Source organism: Lethenteron reissneri, chromosome 7, assembly GCF_015708825.2.
Source record: "Lethenteron reissneri isolate LAM-NWPU_2019-01 chromosome 7, ASM1570882v1, whole genome shotgun sequence".
Lineage (NCBI taxonomy): Eukaryota > Metazoa > Chordata > Hyperoartia > Petromyzontiformes > Petromyzontidae > Lethenteron > Lethenteron reissneri.
In genome coordinates this window covers 5,734,754-5,757,473 of record NC_083785.1, presented here as the reverse complement: position 1 = coordinate 5,757,473, position 22,720 = coordinate 5,734,754, and the positions used below count along the sequence as shown (strand labels likewise).

General features: G+C 46.3%; 1 protein-coding gene across 1 annotated transcript; it reads right to left on the bottom strand.

Moving 5' to 3' along the window:
* Positions 1-61: 61 nt before the first annotated feature.
* On the bottom strand, positions 62-22,304 carry LOC133357160 (beta-galactosidase-like). Its single transcript, XM_061574975.1, has 16 exons — positions 22,145-22,304; positions 20,314-20,477; positions 18,254-18,404; positions 17,607-17,667; positions 17,340-17,434; positions 16,851-17,036; positions 16,348-16,404; positions 15,406-15,527; positions 14,939-14,979; positions 14,562-14,674; positions 13,552-13,626; positions 12,644-12,733; positions 12,022-12,135; positions 11,576-11,707; positions 10,948-11,181; positions 62-626 (listed from the first exon to the last, which is right to left on the bottom strand). Exons 1-16 carry the CDS (start codon positions 22,262-22,264, stop codon positions 357-359), a joined length of 2,025 nt encoding a protein of 674 aa, XP_061430959.1. The 5' UTR covers positions 22,265-22,304; the 3' UTR covers positions 62-356.
* Positions 22,305-22,720: the final 416 nt, after the last annotated feature.

The following is a 22,720-nucleotide window of genomic DNA, read 5'->3' as shown; positions in this document are numbered from 1 at the left end:
CGTCAGTTTTGCCTTCATGTGGGCTTTTGTTGAGCAAACAAAACCACCCTGATACAAAATCAACAATTCTAAATTCTTTATGAACTCAAAAAATCAAACGCTTACACCCAACGAGTCATCTCACTGCAATATAAACATTGTGTTTAACGTTGGTTACGAAACCAATCGCACCCTGAGCGTCATTGTGACACAAAAGCGTTTCAACTGGACAGCGCGTCGCTCCAATCGGCAAGTGTACAAAGTCACAGGTGATTGCGTCATTAAGAATAGTGCAAAATAAATCGTGTGTGCTGGTCGTCGTCTTCATTCGTTCGGCCGGCGGGAAGTGGTGGGGATTTGCCGCACTCCTCGCAGCGTCAGTGCCAGCGGCCCAGGCCCAGCGGCCGCACCCGCGCGGGGCCCCGCACTGTGCCGTTGAGAACGGGGCGATCCACGAACCGGACGGCACAGGAGGAGGAGGAGGAGGAGAGGGGCGAGCACGAGGCAGGCGCCGCCTCCAGCTCCAGCACACTCACATTGTTGGGGGCGGCGGTGCTGAGCGCCGTCGCCGGCACAAACAGCGTGACCTGCGGGCCCGCGGCGGGCCAGTAGCGGCCCAGGTTGAAGCCGTTGATCCACACCTGGCCCTGTGTGTGTGTGCACGCGCGTGGAAAGCGATTGAGCAGCGGTTATTATGAACCTGCGCTATGAACCTGCCAACCCGGGTAATGTACGTTGGCGGTGTGTGTGCATCTGAACCTTCTTGAGTGGACATTGGTCAAACGTGTCGACACTGACATACATAAATTTACTTCTGGATGAGATGTGCTATATCAATAAAAATATTGACGTTCCTTTCGTGTCTTTTTATTCAATTGGTGATAATATATATTCGTATTGTTAGTAAAAAATATATTTTATACCAAGAATTTGTAGTAAATTACTAATGAGCCAAGAATGTCTGTGTGACGTCACTCCGTCGCCCCCCCCCCCCCCCGCCATCAATAATCATGAACAGGTGGGATCCTCCACATGGGCCCCCCCTCCCCCATCATTAACAATCATGAATGGGTGACGTCACTGCATAAGGGTGGATTGGAAACAAAAAATTTGTTCATGCAAATTAGCTTTCATTTTCACCTGTCTTTCTTTATGGAAAGTGAAGCTAATAAAGACATCGACGCAGCAACTATTATAACGAGCCAAAAGAGGCTGTGTGTGTGTCCCGCGTGTGACCTCATTCCACATGCTGCACCCCTCCCCAATAACCATTAGCGGGTGAAGGAACTCCACATGGGGAAACCACCCCCCTCATTAGTAGTCATGAGGATGACGTGAGGCACCCTCCCCCCGCCATTAATAATCATGAGTGGTGACGTCACTCCACACGGAGCTCCCTCATCAATAATCTTGAGCTGATGACGTCACTCCTGTGAACCCCACCCCCACAATAATCATGAGCAGTGACGTCACTCCACACGGAGCTCCCTCATCAATAATCATGAGCTGATGACGACACTCCTGTGAACCCCACCCCCACAATAATCATGAGCAGTGACGTCACCCCACATGGAGCTCCGCCCCTCATCAATAATCATGAGCTTATGACGTCACTCCTGTGAACCCCACCCCCACAATAATCATGAGCAGTGACGTCACCCCACATGGAGCTCCCCCCTCATCAATAATCATGAGCTTATGACGTCACTCCTGTGAACCCCACCCCCACAATAATCATGAGCAGTGACGTCACCCCACATGGAGCTCCCCCCCTCATCAATAATCATGAGCTTATGACGTCACTCCTGTGAACCCCACCCCCACAATAATCATGAGCAGTGACGTCACCCCACATGGAGCTCCCCCCCTCATCAATAATCATGAGCTTATGACGTCACTCCTGTGAACCCCACCCCCACAATAATCATGAGCAGTGACGTCACCCCACATGGAGCTCCCCCCCTCATCAATAATCATGAGCTTATGACGTCACTCCTGTGAACCCCACCCCCACATTAATAATCATGAGCAGTGACGTCACCCCACATGGAGCTCCCCCCCTCATCAATAATCATGAGCTTATGACGTCACTCCTGTGAACCCCACCCCCACAATAATCATGAGCAGTGACGTCACTCCACATGGAGCTCCCCCCCTCATCAACAATCATGAGCTTATGACGTCACTCCTATGAACCCCACCCCCACATTAATAATCATGAGCGGGTCATTATTTTCGATTGAATATTTCAGATTAACTGCAATACACCCGTCCTTGGACGGGCTATAGGCTAGTATGTTATATAATCAATAAATATGTGAAAATATTGACATTATTTTTCTTGCTAATTATAACCTATGTCGTTTTTGGTTCAAAATCAGTGAAAATTTCTACTCGTATTTTCCGTTAAAATGTTATTTTATATCAAGAATTGGTAGTAAATATACTATATAAGCAATAAAAATGTGAAAATATTGACATTATTTTTCTTGCTAAAAACGGCATACTAACCTATGTCGTTTTTGGTCGAAAATCAGTGAAAATTTCTACTCGTATTTTCAGTAAAAAAATTATTTTATATCAAAAATTGGTAGTAAATATGCTATATAAGCAATAAAAATGTGAAAATATTGACATTTTTCTTGCTAAAACGGCATACTAACCTATGTCGTTTTTGGTCCAAAATCGGTGAAAATTTCTACTCGTGTTTTTTGTAAAAAAATGATTTTATACCAATAATTGGTAGTAAATATGTTATATAATCAATAAAAATGTGAAAATATTGACATCATTTTTCCTGCTAAAACGGCATACTAACATATGTCGTTTTTGGTCCAAAATCGGTGAAAATTTCTACTCGTGTTTTTTGTAAAAAAATGATTTTATACCAATAATTGGTAGTAAATATGTTATATAATCAATAAAAATGTGAAAATATTGACATCATTTTTCCTGCTAAAACGGCATACTAACCTATGTCGTTTTTGGTCCAAAATCGGTGAAAATTTCTACTCGTGTTTTTTGTAAAAAAAATGATTTTATACCAATAATTGGTAGTAAATATGTTATATAATCAATTTAAATGTGAAAATATTGACATCATTTTTCCTGCTAAAACGGCATACTAACCTGTCGTTTTTGGTCCAAAATCGGTGAAAATTTCTACTCGTGTTTTTTGTAAAAAAATGATTTTATACCAATAATTGGTAGTAAATATGTTATATAATCAATAAAAATGTGAAAATATTGACATCATTTTTCCTGCTAAAACGGCATACTAACCTATGTCGTTTTTGGTCCAAAATCGGTGAAAATTTCTACTCGTGTTTTTTGTAAAAAAAATGATTTTATACCAATAATTGGTAGTAAATATGTTATATAATCAATAAAAATGTGAAAATATTGACATCATTTTTCCTGCTAAAACGGCATACTAACCTGTCGTTTTTGGTCCAAAATCGGTGAAAATTTCTACTCGTGTTTTTTGTAAAAAAATGATTTTATACCAATAATTGGTAGTAAATATGTTATATAATCAATAAAAATGTGAAAATATTGACATCATTTTTCCTGCTAAAACGGCATACTAACCTATGTCGTTTTTGGTCCAAAATCGGTGAAAATTTCTACTCGTATTTTTAGTTTTAAAAATATTTTATACCAAGAATTGGTAGTATAGCTCTATATATATAAAAGGGAAATTTGTTAATGTGCCTGTTTAAAATGTTTAGAGTACTTACCGACATGCAACACATTTGAAATTTGCCAGACTGTACACCATGCAAACATAAAAATACACTTTTGTTTTTTTGGGGGGGGGTGGGGTCAATAATGCATATTTTTTGCACGGCAAGTGAGCTGTGACGTCACATCTGTCATGTGACCCGCGCATGCGGAAGCGTCACGAAGTTTGCCTGCTGATGTCACGCCCCCCCCCAACCCTCCGCAGCACGAGTAAAGTGCCATACAAATGTGTTGCAGGTCTCAGGCGTTCTTCGCGCAGCCTTGCTGCTTTATTATTTCAGTCGTTTACTGCCGTACTCACCCTGAAAGTTGTGTGTGTCTGCAGCAAGCGCGTGTATGTGTACCTATGGACGCGCGCACGTGTGTGTGGGGGGAGCCGTAGTACAGTGGTTAGCGCGCTGCGCTACGAACCCGGCGACCCGAGTTCGATTCCTGCTCACGGCCACCACTGGTGACTATTATTTTAACAGCTCCTGGGCCTCCCCTAGGTCGACTCAGCCTCAAACGAGTAACTGCTGTGGTGTGAATATTGCCACTGGGGAGACAGGCGGCCGGGGCGTTGTGCTGGCCACCCACCCCCTTGTGTGCTATATAATCAATGAAAATATTGACGTAATTTTTCCTGCCGTTTTTGGTTCAAAATCAGTGAAAATTTCTACTCGTTTTTTTTGTAAAAAAAATGATTTTATACCAATAATTGGTAGTAAATATGTTATATAATCAATTTAAATGTGAAAATATTGACATCATTTTTCCTGCTAAAACGGCATACTAACCTGTCGTTTTTGGTCCAAAATCGGTGAAAATTTCTACTCGTGTTTTTTGTAAAAAAATGATTTTATACCAATAATTGGTAGTAAATATGTTATATAATCAATAAAAATGTGAAAATATTGACATCATTTTTCCTGCTAAAACGGCATACTAACCTATGTCGTTTTTGGTCCAAAATCGGTGAAAATTTCTACTCGTGTTTTTTGTAAAAAAAATGATTTTATACCAATAATTGGTAGTAAATATGTTATATAATCAATAAAAATGTGAAAATATTGACATCATTTTTCCTGCTAAAACGGCATACTAACCTATGTCGTTTTTGGTCCAAAATCGGTGAAAATTTCTACTCGTGTTTTTTGTAAAAAAAATGATTTTATACCAATAATTGGTAGTAAATATGTTATATAATCAATAAAAATGTGAAAATATTGACATCATTTTTCCTGCTAAAACGGCATACTAACCTATGTCGTTTTTGGTCCAAAATCGGTGAAAATTTCTACTCGTGTTTTTTGTAAAAAAAATGATTTTATACCAATAATTGGTAGTAAATATGTTATATAATCAATTTAAATGTGAAAATATTGACATCATTTTTCCTGCTAAAACGGCATACTAACCTGTCGTTTTTGGTCCAAAATCGGTGAAAATTTCTACTCGTGTTTTTTGTAAAAAAATGATTTTATACCAATAATTGGTAGTAAATATGTTATATAATCAATAAAAATGTGAAAATATTGACATCATTTTTCCTGCTAAAACGGCATACTAACCTATGTCGTTTTTGGTCCAAAATCGGTGAAAATTTCTACTCGTGTTTTTTGTAAAAAAAATGATTTTATACCAATAATTGGTAGTAAATATGTTATATAATCAATAAAAATGTGAAAATATTGACATCATTTTTCCTGCTAAAACGGCATACTAACCTGTCGTTTTTGGTCCAAAATCGGTGAAAATTTCTACTCGTGTTTTTTGTAAAAAAATGATTTTATACCAATAATTGGTAGTAAATATGTTATATAATCAATAAAAATGTGAAAATATTGACATCATTTTTCCTGCTAAAACGGCATACTAACCTATGTCGTTTTTGGTCCAAAATCGGTGAAAATTTCTACTCGTATTTTTAGTTTTAAAAATATTTTATACCAAGAATTGGTAGTATAGCTCTATATATATAAAAGGGAAATTTGTTAATGTGCCTGTTTAAAATGTTTAGAGTACTTACCGACATGCAACACATTTGAAATTTGCCAGACTGTACACCATGCAAACATAAAAATACACTTTTGTTTTTTTGGGGGGGGGGTGGGGTCAATAATGCATATTTTTTGCACGGCAAGTGAGCTGTGACGTCACATCTGTCATGTGACCCGCGCATGCGGAAGCGTCACGAAGTTTGCCTGCTGATGTCACGCCCCCCCCCAACCCTCCGCAGCACGAGTAAAGTGCCATACAAATGTGTTGCAGGTCTCAGGCGTTCTTCGCGCAGCCTTGCTGCTTTATTATTTCAGTCGTTTACTGCCGTACTCACCCTGAAAGTTGTGTGTGTCTGCAGCAAGCGCGTGTATGTGTACCTATGGACGCGCGCACGTGTGTGTGGGGGGAGCCGTAGTACAGTGGTTAGCGCGCTGCGCTACGAACCCGGCGACCCGAGTTCGATTCCTGCTCACGGCCACCACTGGTGACTATTATTTTAACAGCTCCTGGGCCTCCCCTAGGTCGACTCAGCCTCAAACGAGTAACTGCTGTGGTGTGAATATTGCCACTGGGGAGACAGGCGGCCGGGGCGTTGTGCTGGCCACCCACCCCCTTGTGTGCTATATAATCAATGAAAATATTGACGTAATTTTTCCTGCCGTTTTTGGTTCAAAATCAGTGAAAATTTCTACTCGTTTTTTTTGTAAAAAAAATGATTTTATACCAATAATTGGTAGTAAATATGTTATATAATCAATTTAAATGTGAAAATATTGACATCATTTTTCCTGCTAAAACGGCATACTAACCTGTCGTTTTTGGTCCAAAATCGGTGAAAATTTCTACTCGTGTTTTTTGTAAAAAAATGATTTTATACCAATAATTGGTAGTAAATATGTTATATAATCAATAAAAATGTGAAAATATTGACATCATTTTTCCTGCTAAAACGGCATACTAACCTATGTCGTTTTTGGTCCAAAATCGGTGAAAATTTCTACTCGTGTTTTTTGTAAAAAAAATGATTTTATACCAATAATTGGTAGTAAATATGTTATATAATCAATAAAAATGTGAAAATATTGACATCATTTTTCCTGCTAAAACGGCATACTAACCTGTCGTTTTTGGTCCAAAATCGGTGAAAATTTCTACTCGTGTTTTTTGTAAAAAAATGATTTTATACCAATAATTGGTAGTAAATATGTTATATAATCAATAAAAATGTGAAAATATTGACATCATTTTTCCTGCTAAAACGGCATACTAACCTATGTCGTTTTTGGTCCAAAATCGGTGAAAATTTCTACTCGTATTTTTAGTTTTAAAAATATTTTATACCAAGAATTGGTAGTATAGCTCTATATATATAAAAGGGAAATTTGTTAATGTGCCTGTTTAAAATGTTTAGAGTACTTACCGACATGCAACACATTTGAAATTTGCCAGACTGTACACCATGCAAACATAAAAATACACTTTTGTTTTTTTGGGGGGGGGTGGGGTCAATAATGCATATTTTTTGCACGGCAAGTGAGCTGTGACGTCACATCTGTCATGTGACCCGCGCATGCGGAAGCGTCACGAAGTTTGCCTGCTGATGTCACGCCCCCCCCCAACCCTCCGCAGCACGAGTAAAGTGCCATACAAATGTGTTGCAGGTCTCAGGCGTTCTTCGCGCAGCCTTGCTGCTTTATTATTTCAGTCGTTTACTGCCGTACTCACCCTGAAAGTTGTGTGTGTCTGCAGCAAGCGCGTGTATGTGTACCTATGGACGCGCGCACGTGTGTGTGGGGGGAGCCGTAGTACAGTGGTTAGCGCGCTGCGCTACGAACCCGGCGACCCGAGTTCGATTCCTGCTCACGGCCACCACTGGTGACTATTATTTTAACAGCTCCTGGGCCTCCCCTAGGTCGACTCAGCCTCAAACGAGTAACTGCTGTGGTGTGAATATTGCCACTGGGGAGACAGGCGGCCGGGGCGTTGTGCTATATAATCAATGAAAATATTGACGTAATTTTTCCTGCCGTTTTTGGTTCAAAATCAGTGAAAATTTCTACTCGTTTTTTTAGTTAAAATTTTATTTTATATCAAGAATTGGTAGTAAATATGCTATATAAGCAATAAAAATGTGAAAATATTGACATTATTATTATGTCGTTTTTGGTTCAAAATCAGTGAAATTTCTACTCGTATTTTCAGTTAAAATTTCATTTTATATCAAGAATTGGTAGTAAATATGCTATATAATCAATAAAATTTTGAAAATATTGACATTATTTTTCTTGCTAAAAACGGAATACTAACCTATGTCGTTTTTGCTTCAAAATCAGTGAAAATTTCTACTCGTATTTTCAGTTAAAATTTTATTTATATCAAGAATTGGTAGTAAATATGCTATATAAGCAATAAAAATGTGAAAATATTGACATTATTTTTATTGCTAAAAACGGAATACTAACCTATGTCGTTTTTGCTTCAAAATCAGTGAAAATTTCTACTCGTATTTTCAGTTAAAATTGTATTTTATATCAAGAATTGGTAGTAAATATGTTATATAAGCAATAAAAATGTGAAAATATTGACATTATTTTTCGTGCTAAAAACAGAATACTAACCTATGTCGTTTTTGCTTCAAAATCAGTGAAAATTTCTACTCGTATTTTCAGTTAAAATTGTATTTTATATCAAGAATTGGTAGTAAATATGTTATATAAGCAATAAAAATGTGAAAATATTGACATTATTTTGCGTGCTAAAAACGGCATACTAACCTATGTCGTTTTTGGTCGAAAATCGGTAAAAAAAAAAAATGCAGGTATTTTTAGTAACAAAAATTATTTGGTAGTAAATTACTAATATGAGCCAAGAATGTCTGTGACGTGTGTGACATCACTCCACGTCGACCAGCCCCCCCCTCATTATTAATCATGAACAGGTGGGGGACCTCCACATGGACCCCCCCCCCCCGTCATTAATAATCATGAACGGGTGACGTCACTCCGCATGAAGGTGGAGCGGAAACAAAAATTTGTTTATGCAAATTAGCTTTCATTTTCACCTGTCTTCATGGAAAGTAGAGCTAATCAACACAGCAACTAATATCACGAGCCAGAAGGCTGTGTGTGTCCCGCGCATGACGTCACTCCACATGCCGCACCCCTCCCCAATAACCATTAGCGGGTGACGTCACTCCACATGGGGCAACCACCCCCCTCATTAAAAGTCATGAGGATGACGTGAGGCACCCCCCTCATTAATAATCATGAGCAGTGACGTCACTCCACATGGAGCTCCCCCCCTCATCAATAATCATGAGCTGATGTCACCCATATGAACCCCACCCCCTCATCAATCATCATGAGCGGGTCATTATTTTCGATTGAATATTTCAGATTAACTGCAATACACCTGTCCTTGGACGGGCTATAGGTTTGTATGCTATATAATCAATACAAATATGAAAATATTGACATCAGTTTCCTGCTAAAAACGGCAAACGTTTTTGGTCCAAAATCGGTGAAAATTTCTACTCGTAATTTTTTAGTTTAAAAAATATTTTATACCAATAATTGGTAGTATATCTCTATATATATAAAAGGGAAATTTGTTAATGTGTCTGTTAATTTTTTTTAGAGTACTTCCCGACATGCAATAAACTTGAAATTTGCCATGTGGGTTACTTTCCAGACTGTACACCATGCAAACATTAAAAAATACACTTTTTTGGGGGGAGGGTGGGGTCAATAATGCATATTTTTTTGGACGGCAAGTGAGCTGTGACGTCACCTCTGTCATGTGACCCGCGCATGCGGAAGCGTCACGAAGTTTGCCTGCTGATGTCACGCCCCCCCCAACCCTCCGCGGCGCGAGTAAAGTGCCATACAAATGTGTTGCAGGTCTCAGGCGTTCTTCGCGCAGCCTTGCTGCTTTGTTATTTCAGTCGTTTACTGCCGTACTCACCCTGAAAGTTGTGTGTGTCTGCAGCAAGCGCGTGTGTGTGTACCTATGGACGCGGACGCACGCGCACGCGCGTGTGGGGAAAGCGGTAGTGTAGTGGTTAGCGCGCTGCGCTACAAACCCGGCGACCCGAGTTCGATTCCCGCTCACGGCCACCACCGGTGATGATTATTTTAACCGCTCCTGGGCCTCCCCTAGGTCGACTCAGCCTCAAACGAGTAACTGCTGTGGTGTGTGAACATCGGCACTGGGGAGACAAAGGCGGCCGGGCGTGGTGCTGGCCACCCACCCCCTCGTATGCTATATATCAAGAATTGGTGGTAAATATGCTATATAATCAATAAAAATGTGAAAATATTGACATTATTTTTCGTGCTAAAAACGGCATACTAACCTATGTCGTTTTTGGTTGAAAATCCGTAACAAAAAAAAACTCGGGTATTTTTTGTAAAAAAATTATTTGGTAGTAAATTACTAATATGAGCCAAGAATGTCTGTGTGATGTGTGTAACGTCACTCCACATGGGGAAACCACCCCCCTCATTAATAGTCATGAGAAGATGACATGAGGCACCCCCCCCTCATTAATAATCATGAGCGGTGACGTCACTCCTGTGAACCCTGCCCCCACAATAATCATGAGCGGGTCATTATTTTCGATTGAATATTTCAGATTAACTGCAATACACCCGTCCTTGGACGGGTTATAGGCTAGTATGTTATATAATCAATACAAATGTGAAAATATTGACATCATTTTTCCTGCTAAAACGGCATACTAACCTATGTCGTTTTTGGTCCAAAATCGGTGAAAATTTCTACTCGTGTTTTTTGTAAAAAAATGATTTTATACCAATAATTGGTAGTAAATATGTTATATAATCAATACAAATGTGAAAATATTGACATCATTTTTCCTGCTAAAACGGCATACTAACCTATGTCGTTTTTGGTCCAAAATCGGTGAAAATTTCTACTCGTGTTTTTGTAAAAAAATGATTTTATACCAATAATTGGTAGTAAATATGTTATATAATCAATAAAAATGTGAAAATATTGACATCATTTTTCCTGCTAAAACGGCATACTAACCTACGTCGTTTTTGGTCCAAAATCGGTAAAAATTTCTACCCGTGTTTTTTGTAAAAAAATGATTTTATACCAATAATTGGTAGTAAATATGTTATATAATCAATAAAAATGTGAAAATAGACTTTTTTTTTGCTAAAAACGTAATTTTTGGTCGAAAATCGGTAAAAATATATATTTTAATAAAGCCCTTACCTTGGTCCATCCGGGGAGTTCAAGGTAAGTGTCCATGGGCAGGTCGGGCAGGCCGGACGGGATGCTGAAAGTGCCCGTGTAGAAAGCGGGCCCACAGGAAGGGCCTCCTGCAGCGTCGCTACGGGCACCGCGAGGCTGCACGGCCCCGCTAGCCACCGCACCGTCAACGTCCAGGGAGTAGATGGTCCAGTTGACAATCGGTGTGAGGCCCAGCGTCAGATTGTCTGTGAGGCCCTGCAGTAGCGGCAGAAGTAGCGGCGGCAGCAGAAGCACACTCGTCATGTTTAGAAAAAATGGTCAGTTTTTACATGGTCACGGTCACACCGGCCAGAACCAAACGACGTTGTTAAAGTTTGCAATGGATCCAAGTCAATGTGTACCTTGAATCGAAGGTTAAAGAACTTGAGAAAAGAGACCGAGAGGCAATTCCACATTGTAAAATTACAGATGCAGAAAGAAAATTGCTTTGACAATCAAAATATTTATACTTTAGTGGAAGCACGAATAATCCCTACACTTGTATCTCTTTGTGTGCATACGTCCACCTTGTGTGCGCAAGTGCTACGTGCGTGTGCGACCGAGTGCACGCATGCGTGAACGTTTCAAGTGCTGAGTGGAAAGAAATTGCCTTGAAGTCATTGATATGGCGCCCATAGTTGATCCGGCCCATGTTTTCCACAAGGATGTCGAGCCGCGACCCGGCCTTGCCGGTCACATTGACGCCGCTCGCATTGTTGCGCTGCAGGACGCCCAGCGGCACCTGCGTGGCACACGGCAGAACGAACATCACGTTGGCACACGGCAGAACTAACATCGAGTTGGCACACGGCAGAACTAACATCACGTTGGCACACGGCAGAACTAACATCGCGTTGTCAGTATTTAAGGTTCATAAGCAGTGAGGTTTATTGATTTTAAAAAACATGACCTTGAAATGACTTCTTTAATTCTCCCTTGTCAAGCTAAACAAATCATTTCTACGTGAATGGCACAGCCCCTACTTTGTTGACGTACTGTGCGTGCCCACGCATTCAGACAGGAGCGTGAGCGAGCGAGCGAGGTGCGGGCACTCACCCCATCCAGCGTTACATATCCGCGGTCGTGCACGCCATTGAGCCAGGAAAGCAGCGGCGTCGGAGTTGGGCAGTCCACCGGCAGCGCCGTGCGGTACAGCATGAAGCCAAAACTCTAGAGAGCGACCAGTGCACACACAAAGTGGTACTTATTTTTACTTATTTTATCAGCCCCATCCAAACTCTCTAGTTCTAGTTCTTTCGGTAAAGTCACGTAGATAGAAAAAATCATAAAAGAAAACACGACGTTTCGGTCGCAACACAAGTGTCCATCTTCAGGTGAGAAAAGTATCTGCTGTTGTGGCTTTATATAGGCACGGGAGGGGGGGGGGAAGGGGGGGAAGTAGTTTTGTCGAGTCGTGGCTGTAGGAGTTCACGGGGGAGAGGGGGGAGGGTTTGTGGCGTGCAGGGAACGGTGGGGGCTGGAGAAATTAGCAAGTAAAGGAGCTCGAATCGAAAAGCTGAGTTGTGTTTGCAGCAGCAATTGGCTGACCTGATCGACTGAGCGTTCCACTGCTTGTGTGAACACAAGGCCTAACCAACAACAACGGGCGCGCACGCAACTAACGCGCCATGTGTAGACGACGACAAACGTCCACGGCCGTCAGAGACGACGCTCTCACCTGCTTCATCTGCTCAAACGTGAGAGGGAACATGCTCTTTACGGGCGAAGATGTGGCCAGCCTTCCCAAGAAGTCAGCCACCGTGCCCGCCTTTATCAGCACACACACAGCGCGTACACAAAGCACAGGCTTAGCACCGCACGCTGCAGTCGCCCCACAACTCCACGGCATCCGCATGCTGCACCTAGACAAGCACGGCGAGTGTAAACCATTTATTCATGAAAGTGAATGATGCAAAGCTTTGTAAGACCCAAAGTGAAACTCTCACTTCCCCAACGGCAGTACTCGTGCACAGAATGGGGAGGTGACGCAAGCAGCAGAGGCACAATCAGGGCAGGCGGGAGGGGGGCGGCCTGGGGGGGAACAATCAGGGCAGTTGCACCCCCTCCTCCCCCCCCAAATATTTATTATACAGCCAATACATGTCATGCAAGTCTAGATCATTTTTGAGACTTTCATGAATATAAAATTGAGAATCGTGCAATCCATTCATGTACTCGTCACAAATTGGCATGTCTATGTGATAAACCTTACAAATTGGTGGTGCAATCTAACCCAAAAAAAACCTCTATTTAATAGATAATATTGGTTCGCGAAAGCCTACGTGTTAATCTGAGAAACTTATTTCCGACTTGTATTCTTGGTAGGAAAACAATTTCCCACCTCTGAAAACAAGTTGGCCATCTGCGCGACTAACAAGCGTCTTTCCCACTGCGACCCCGTCGCGCACGCCACGAGCCGCGATGACATTTTACAAAATGAACCGTGTCAATTTAGCGCATCAAAGAGTCGCTGCTGCGGCGGCAGAAGGACTTTGAGACTTGCACGAGGGAATAAATTGTCGACATTTAATCCGCAGAGACGCCAGCAAGACAGTGAATGCGTGGGCGCGCACGGGCTCACGTTACCATGTCGAGCGCCACCGCTCCATAGGCGTACTTGGGCGTGGGAGGTGGAACGGGTCCCTCCGGAATCCGGTTGTACTGGGGCCGGGGTGATGACAGGTGACAGGAGTTACAATAATAGCATTTATTTATCCAAGAAAGCCTCACTAAGTCCGAGTAATTATTTTTTAAAGCGAGTTATCGCTCGTACCATCAACCATGCGTCCTGCACGCGACACAGCGTTCGGATGAATTGTGATGATTTGGGGGTCAGGAGTTGATTCAATAATCCATTAGCATTTTGTTTTGTTTTGTGCTGTCTGGTTTGTATTGTCCGTCTCGTGTGTCCTGTCTTGCTATAGTTTGACAGAAGGGAACTCGATCGTGCATGGCATTTTCATTTAATTTGCCTAAACCATAGAAAGTGTATTCTGGCACGCAAGATGTAACGCGCGATTGTAAGAATTATTTAAATCTATAAAAGGATTGCTTCCCGTCTCTCAATAACTACACGCCTACTCACATGCTTACTTTTCTCTCTGCCATTTAAAAGCCGTGATAGGCAACAAAAATGCCATTCCAACTATTTCACACAAAAATATGTACGGTGCAAAAGAAGTTCAACATACATACATACAACCGAGCAACCTGAGTTTGATTCCTAACTATGGCTAACATCAGTGACAAGTCGTATCTGAACCGGTCCTGAGTCTCCCGTTACCAAGCTGCACTAACCAGGTTGGTAAGGCACGGTCAAACAACCTTCAAGATCAACACAGCATGGACAGGCCTCCATCCAGCAGTGGATGAACAAAGCGTTTTACATTATTACATGAAGAGGAGGCTAAAATACTACTTATAAAGCCCCACATCTGTCGCCTCTCAATATTCTACAATGCTAAGCATGACCAATTCCAGTTGCTCCTGGTGCAAATTCTTCATGCCAAATTCGGAGGCAACCATTCTGGGCCCCGACCCTCTAGATCAAGGAGATGAGTTCGCCCCCACGTGAGGCAGCGGTGGAGGAGCAGCACCTTGCTCACGACGCTGCGGATGAGGAAGTACTTGTCCGTGGGGTCGCCAGCCTCCGTGAGCGGAGCGTCGTAGTCGTAGCTCGTGGGCTGCGGCGAGTAAGGCTCGTTCGCGCCTGGGGACATCCACGGACGCAGCACACTCGTGACGCAGCCGGTCTTCCGCTAGCTCACCAGCACCATCGTCATCATCGCAATTCGCTCTGATGAACCCACGACTGCCCGATGAAGGCCTTCCCAGGTCGTCACCATTGGTAAATAATAATAAATTATTATTTTCAGTACAAGTCAACTCTGTAAGATTATATATCGACCGATCATAACCACAATGGCTGAGCTGTACGTGTGAGTATATGCGACGGGTTGTCTCGATGGCTCACCATTCCAGTAGGCAAAGTTGGTGCCTCCTTCAAACATGTACCTGGAAAACACCACCACCCACACAGACGCACACACAGACACGCCCGCGTTAAGTCCCTGCGTCACACCGGTAGTAAGGCATTCACAGCGAGGTCTGTTCGCTTCGTGACCCAGAAATATTTATGCATCTGGCAGACCACATCCAGTATTACTTTTGCGATGGCTGCGACTACTCGTCACGTGCCACCTACTTCGGTCTATTCCAGTGATGGTCAAACCCAGACGAGTCGGTGGGCCACAAGAGCGGCCATCCTTCCCCTCAGTGGGCCGCAAGCTTGACATCGTGCTCACACACTCACCACGACCCCACGCATCGCCCCGAGACACACCGAGGCCAGGCCACCGCGAGGGGCTCCACAGGATGCAGGATGCCGACCCCTGCTCCGCTCCCCGGCTCCTACTCGGGGTGGGGCACGAAGGCACTCACATGTTGACGTTGGCGTTCATGGCCAGCATCTCATCCAGCGTCTTGGCTACGGCCTCCTTGGAGACGGTGGCGTGGGGGTGTCTCCAGTTGTCCAACCAGCCCGTGTAGAACTCCGAGTTCACCTTGCGTTCACAGGACCGCGCGGACGCAATTAGAACTGCGATCGTCGTGAACGCGAAGCCACGAGGGGATCTCACGGGGAACGGGGGGCATGGACAAAACACCCCGGAAGCGCCCGGCCCGGTCGGGGTGGGGGGGTCAGCGGTGGGCAGTTGTGGGCAGGGAAGCAAAACCCCATTGTACTGCCCTGCTTAGCTCTCACATCTACGTTTCTGGCCTTCAACGACCCGTAGGAACCCACGGGGTAAAATATGATCCACTAGCGCCCATGACCCACGAGACATGGGGAGGTCCTCGACCAGCAGCGAGTGGACTGACGGAAGGTTTGTGTGTGTGGACCATGAACCCAGCGACCCGAGTTAAATTCCTGGTCGTGGCTAATATCGCTGGTGAGTAAAATCCCAAGTATCCCACCACCCTTCATGAACATGAAGTTTGGTTAAACATCTGTGAGGGACAACACAACGTGTGGGAGCCTTCAGCCAGTAGTGGAATGACGAGTTGAGAATTACCATTAACACATTCCTGCGGAGGGAGCTGGGAGGAACGTTGGATTGCTCGGTCAATGGCCTGCAGGGTCAACGGCGGCGTGGTGTATTCCGCAAATATGGCCGACTGTGAGGGCGGGCACAAGCCGGCGTGAGTAGGTTAAACAATAATCCCCTGTGGGCTGGTGGAACCAGGTGGTTCCTACCAGTAAGATTTTATATTGACAGCAGCATAGAAGCTCAGATAAGAGCACAAGTGTCCTCATGACTCGACCAGGCCATGCCGTGCTGACTTAGCAGCAAGACGTGGAGGCCGACAGTGCCAGGCAATTACCAGGGGTCCCGTCTTCTCGCACGTCCTCTGGGCCCCAAAAGCCTCCGTCAGGTTCGGCTCCTGTCACCACCACGAAACACACAAATCATCAGCGAGGCACTTCACCCTACACCACGTGGAGTTCAACGCAGAGCGGTAGGGTCGACTGGCGACGCAGGCAGTCAGTCACCTCCTTATCTCTCGTCCTATCGCTACTACTTCCACTGGTTACACTGCTCCAACACAGAGAGACGCACTGCGCTGAGAGAACTCTAATGAAGACTACCTCTCTAGACAAGACACTGACAGCACTATCGGGATTAAACGAATATAAACAACTTTTACTGAAAGTAGAGATTCAGCAAAACTCATCCCTCTACTGATTTGGTAAACCGTCACCAAGTTTTGGAGTTTGATCCCAGGAGCTCAGCACTCCGACCTCTCATCCCCACAGCGGTCACCTCTACCCGCCCCCTACATAGTGGCCGAGAAGGCGGGGGCCCCCAGAGTTGTCGAGGCCTCGCGTTACCGGGGCCGAAGTCGACGGTGGCGTAGATGTTCTGCAGGGTCCCGCACTTGAGGTAGGAGGTCCCGGCGCCGTCCGTGGTGAAGAGCACCGTCTCCTCGCCCAGGTGGCCAGAGAACAGCGCCGCCAGCGAGCGGAGGTAGTTGTAGTCGCAAGCGTAGTAGCTGCCGTACTCGTTCTCCACCTACGCGCGGACGCAGACATAGCTCATCGCGCCAGGCGTAGGCACACTGGGGACGGAGCGGCGGCCGAGGGAGAGACAACGCGTCCGTGGGGGGTGACTGCCGTGGAGATGGAGCAATGAGATCACGTGGTTGTGCAGGGAGTGAGACACATGGAAGCGACATTTTGACCCTGAGGGATGGTATGCGGCCTTCACCCAGCAGTGGATAGACAATGGCTCGTGATGGCCAGGGCTGCGGGGTCACGTGGTGGTCAGCAGGAGGCACACAAGGCAACTGGCACGAATCCCGAGGATGAGGTTTACCTGCACGGTGATGATCGGCCCGCCGTTCTGGTACAGGAAGGGTTTTAGTTTGGGAAGGAGAACGCTCATCCACCGCTCCACCGCTAGCATGTAGTCTGCGAAGCCACACGGCACAATCATGGGTCCCCCTGACAGCACCAGCAAACACAACGAGCACGGGCTTTGTAGCGTCTGCAGGCAAACTGTGAAAACTGTCAGCCGTCAAAAGACAAACAAATGCTCAGGGGGGGTAACCGCGTCCCGTGCTGGTGTTGAAGAGACGCTCACCGGGATCGGAGGTCCGCAGAGCGATCGTCGGTTTCTGAAGCAGCCACGAAGGCAGCCCACCCTGGAGAGACACCACGCACTGCCTCCGTGTGTGTGTCTGGCGTGCGCTCCAGGACAGGGGTCCTCCAACTCCAGTACCTTGCGACCCACCATGGTCTGTCTACGTTTACCGGTCGCCTCTGTTCGGTCGTTACGAGCAGCACACGCCTGATGATTGCGAAATAGCCCCACGAGACGCAGAGAGCGCCTAACCAAATTAGACAACCTGTGTATGTTTGTACGTGTATGTCCCACGTGTGTTTATGGGGCACAGTAAGTGCAGTGGTTATCGCACTACGCTACAAACAACTGTCCATGTACAAAATAAAGATCCCCCATACAGCCTGTGCAGACTGTTGGGGCAAGTGCTATTAGCGAGCACCGATGAAGGCCGACACGGCACTCAAGCAGGTGGGTGGCCAGCACCACGTGGCCGAGTGGCGATGTTTACACATCGCAGCAGATACTAATTTGAGACTGAGTCGACCAAGGGGAGGCCTAGAACCGGTTCGGATAATCGTCACCGGTATTGGTGGCCGTGAGCGAAAATCGAACTCGGGTCGCCGCTCCCCATGCACACGCACGCACACACACGTGCATCTCCGTACCATCTCCCACTCTCCACAGACGTAGGGTCCCGGGCGCAGCACCACCAGGAGTCCCGTGTCGTTCGCCAGCTGCAGGAACCGGAAGACGTCGCGGTCGTGGGAGAAGTCGTACACCCCCGGAGCCGCCTCGTGAAAGTTCCAGGGAATGTAGCTGCGGCACACAAGAGACAAAGATCCACCGTGTAACCTCCAACAGATTGTTGGTAAAGTGCTATTAGCGAACACCTATTGAGGACGACACGGCGCACCAGCGGGTGGTGTCGGCCAGAAGCACGCCCGACCGCCTGTCTCCCCAGAGCTGATGGTTAAATGTGCTAAATTTAAGGCCGAGTCGACCGGAAGGAGATCCAAAGCATGTTCTGATATCACTTGCCACCGATGTTAAATCGTGACCAGGAATCGAACCCAGGTAGCTAGTTGGCTTCAGAGTACAGACACGCTCCACTTGATGATGGCCTTGATGTCAAAACAGAACACATTCCATCACGAGAAGACAAATGTTAAGTTGATCATAAACAGTACCCCTAGCCTTATTGTGGCGTGGTGTCCTGGCACGTTGCAGACTCGTCGGCATGCCGGAGGGAGGGGGAAGTGGTGGAGCGGTGGTTAGCGCACTCCACCACGAACCCCGCAATCCGAGTTCGATTCCCGGGAAGAGTTGAACCCGTCGAGGCCCCCCTCTCACCACCCCACCTCCCCCATGATCGACCCACACTGACCAGCGTGGTGAAGTATGGTCAAACAACACCCATGACCGACACAGCATGGTGTAGGGGGGGGGGGGGGAGACCCTCATCCAGCAGTGGATTGACAAAGGGCTGTGTGCATTCTTAAATCACGTGGAAAAAGTTATCACAGATTAACCATTTCACACGGTCTACTGTTGGTGTATCTTTACATTCGAGACAAATTGCAGGAATGAATGCATGATCATAATATTTTACAATTCTGAATATAACTCGAACCTGAATACAACTCCGATATTTGGAAGCCACTGGAGCTATGCAATTTTAAATCGAGATTGAAAACTCATTTCTTCAGTACTGATTTTTGTGTTTAGTTTCTTGTCTTTCCACCGCACCTACCATGAGCACGGCTGGCTACGTACAGTGCGAAAGAAGTTCAACGAACATACTCCAAGCTTTAAATCAAAATACTCCAACCTGCGTAAAAAGTTAACGTGCATTACATATTTCAATATATGACCGACTGCAAATCACGTATCCGTCAAGTCACAAGATAAAAAATAATAAACGCGCCCACTGTTGCGCAAGTCCCGGTGGCGACTATCAACCACAAACGGGCGCCAACACGCAAGATGCGGTCACATGACGGACTCGAAGAGCCCGACGTTGAGAATACTCGTCGTTGAAAGGACTCGCCGAAAGCAGAACTAAATGTGTCACCTATTCCGAAGTGTAAACACCTTTGCTGCCACAGTTAAACACTTGCACGTGATGTGCAGTTAGAGTAACCGGTTTTGTGATTATTTATAACAAGCAGTCGGGTTTTTCCTTCCCACCTTCTAAACATTGTGTAGATATGCCTAAATGAGAAAGAGTTTAACCAGTGTGCATCTCACCTGCTACGACATACTGATCAGAAAGGTGGACACTGACAAAGGAGACTGCATTGAGAGATGAAAAGTGCACAAGCAGCATGGAGAGACGACTGCTTAGAGCTACAGTGACGCTACGAAGTGCGTCCTCGCGAGAAGACCATCTTGAACGTTCTTGTTTTTAACGCGAATTAAATACTTCTGAGGACAAATGCACGTCACAAAATCCACGCATTGGGAGGCATCATCGTCGTCGTGTTTTAACAATGTTGCGAGTAAGTGTAGGCCACAACGCCAGCACACGTGGCCTACACTTTCCCCCCCTGTGAAGCAGAGGGCGGGTGCGTGTCTACGACGGTAAATAAACCTGCAGCGTTAACCAGGATGGCCGCCGGGCGTGAACCCCTGCAACAAGAGACTACCGCTGGGCCATGTCGCCGCGTGGTTTTCCTTCCCCGTGAGGACGCGCCGCCAGAGAGGGGTCGGGGGGCCCTGTACTCACGTCTGCACCGCGTTCAGCCCCGCCATGTACATCTTGAGGAGGCGGTCCTTCCAGTAGGCGGGCGGCACGCGGGAGTAGTGGACGCTGCCCGAGATGTAGCGGAAGGGCTCTCCGTCCAGCAGGAACGTGTCGCGCTCCCGGTCTATGGAGAACGAGCGGCTGCCCTGTGGGATCAGGATCAGACACATCCGGCTAGAGTCCTCAAACCGCCGGGGCTGATGGGACGGGCGATGCCTCGTCTGCCCCCGCTGTCGTCTGCCGGAGGAGCCGGGCACGGCTGGCGATTTAATCTCTGACTGTGCGAGGGACTGTGCCCACAAACGGTCATCACTGCTCAGACGCTTGTACGTATGTTGAACTTTTTTCGCACCGCACGAATTGATGACGTGCTGGCTAATTTCTAGTTGGGGTGCCCCCGGGTTATCGATTTGTCTTGATCATAATTACCCCCCCCCCCCCCCCCCCGCGTTATATGCGGGACGTGACATACACACAGCCACGTTATTTCAAGCACGGTGTAGACTCTTGTCAGAATCTAGCAACTCCACAAACCCACGATGCCTCAACATCAAAAGGCAACGTGGCCAGTGACACAAATGCCACCACGACTGTGCCATCGCCTCGCCTCCTTCCTTCAGCCAGATCCACAGCTCTGCCACAGCGGGCAGCTGACAACTCGGATCATCTACTCTTACAAACCACCACTACCAACCACTACAACTACCACTACCAACCACCACTATCCAACACCACCACTGCCACCAACCTCCACCACCATCAACCACCACAACTACCCACCACCACTACCACCAACCACCACTACCAACCACCACCAGTAGCAGCTGTTCCCTTGCAGGGGTCACGTCAGACTTCTAAACAAAAAAGCACGGAGAGTTGTGTGGAATTACTGCCCATAGCTGCCTATGCGTGTCTCTCTGTGTGTCTCTGTGTGAGTCTCTCTCTGCTTGTGTGTCTGTCTGTGTGTCTCTGTGTGTGTCTCTCTCTGTCTCTGTGTGTGTCTCTGTGTGTCTGTGTGTGTCTCTCTGTGTGTCTCTGTGTGTGTCTCTCTCTGTGTCTCTGTGTGTCTCTCTGTGTCTCTCTCTGTGTGTCTCTGTGTGTCTCTCTCTCTGTGCCTATGTGTGAGTCTCTCTCTGCTTGTGTGTCTGTCTGTGTGTCTCCGTGTCTGTGTTTTGTCTCTCTCTCAAATTTAGCAATCTTTGAAAGAACGTATTAAACCAGGTGGGGTGTTGACTGTTGTGTTGGCCGTCTCTCTGTGTTATATTGCATTATATTTCCAAGTTTATTATGTTTGTTTTCTCATTCATTTGTAACTGATGATGGTTGCTTGTGTTGCAATCGAAACGTCGTATTCTATTATTACTTAATTTAATTTATTTCTACGTGACTTTACCGAAAGAACCAAAGAGTAATAGTTCTGCTGTACAGCACTTCTATGCTCCCACATTCACCAACCCGCACCGACCAGCGTGGTGAAGTATGGTCAGATAACCACCCCACGTCCCACGTGACTTACTTCTGCAAGGAGGTAATGGTTGTGACGAGTACATGGCGCAACGTCTTCCTTACCAGGACATGTGCAAGGGGGTGGGGGTTGACCATACTTCACCACGCTGGTCACTGCCAGTTGGTGAAGGACAGTGATGACCTCGGCCCGGTTCAGATGTCACCGTGAGCGGGAATCGAACTCGGGTTGTGGCCGGTTTGCTCCGCAGCTGTAGCGCGCTAACCACTGCGCCACCGCTCCTCCCGTCACAACAACAACGACAACAAACAACAACAATTCAACGCGAGGCGTCGCCACGGCATTTACCGCAGCGGCGGGAGCGCAGACGGCGAGGGCCGAGACGGCGAGGAGGAGGAGGAGGAGGGTGGAGACCCCGCGGGGCCGCCGCGACCTCCGGGCGGGACACGGAGCAGCCGGCGCCTCCATCGCTAATGCCGAGACCGCGCGCACCCCCCCCCCCCCCCCGCGATTCATCGATTCGACACTCACAGTCGATTCCCGCATCGATTCCCGCGTGCAGCTTAACAACTAACTTCGGATTTTTGTTGTTTCTAGACAGATAGAGTTGTCGTTTCCAGTTGGGTTCCACGAGATGTGGACCGCGTCGCGTTAAAGCTGTCGAGACGCTGTGAGATCGTGCAATGGACGTGCGGCGCAATAGTAAAACAGAGTAATCGAGTCGATTGCAATCGATTTTTTGCAATTGTGAGAAATCGATTAGTTGTCACGTGACTCCTTCCTCCGCTTTGTCCGGGTTCCCGCGAAGTAACGTGACCGCCGCCACGTGATCCGCGTGAGAGCCGGTGACGTAATTGTTCTGAGGCCCCGCCCCTCTGGGCGGGAGCTCCGCCCCCCCCTCGCTACCAAGCCCCGCCCACTACG

What these genes read in the sequence shown, in the direction of transcription:
- LOC133357160 (XM_061574975.1), bottom strand. Translation starts at nt 22,264, where the DNA reads ATGGAGGCGCCGGCTGCTCCGTGTCCCGCCCGGAGGTCGCGGCGGCCC. An exon ending in TCTGTGGAGAGTGGGAGATG is followed by an intron (nt 17,668 to 18,253) that starts GTACGGAGATGC and finishes GTGTCTCTCCAG; the next exon opens with GGTGGGCTGCCTTCGTGGCT. An exon ending in TCGACTTCGGCCCCGGTAAC is followed by an intron (nt 16,405 to 16,850) that starts GCGAGGCCTCGA and finishes TGGTGACAGGAG; the next exon opens with CCGAACCTGACGGAGGCTTT.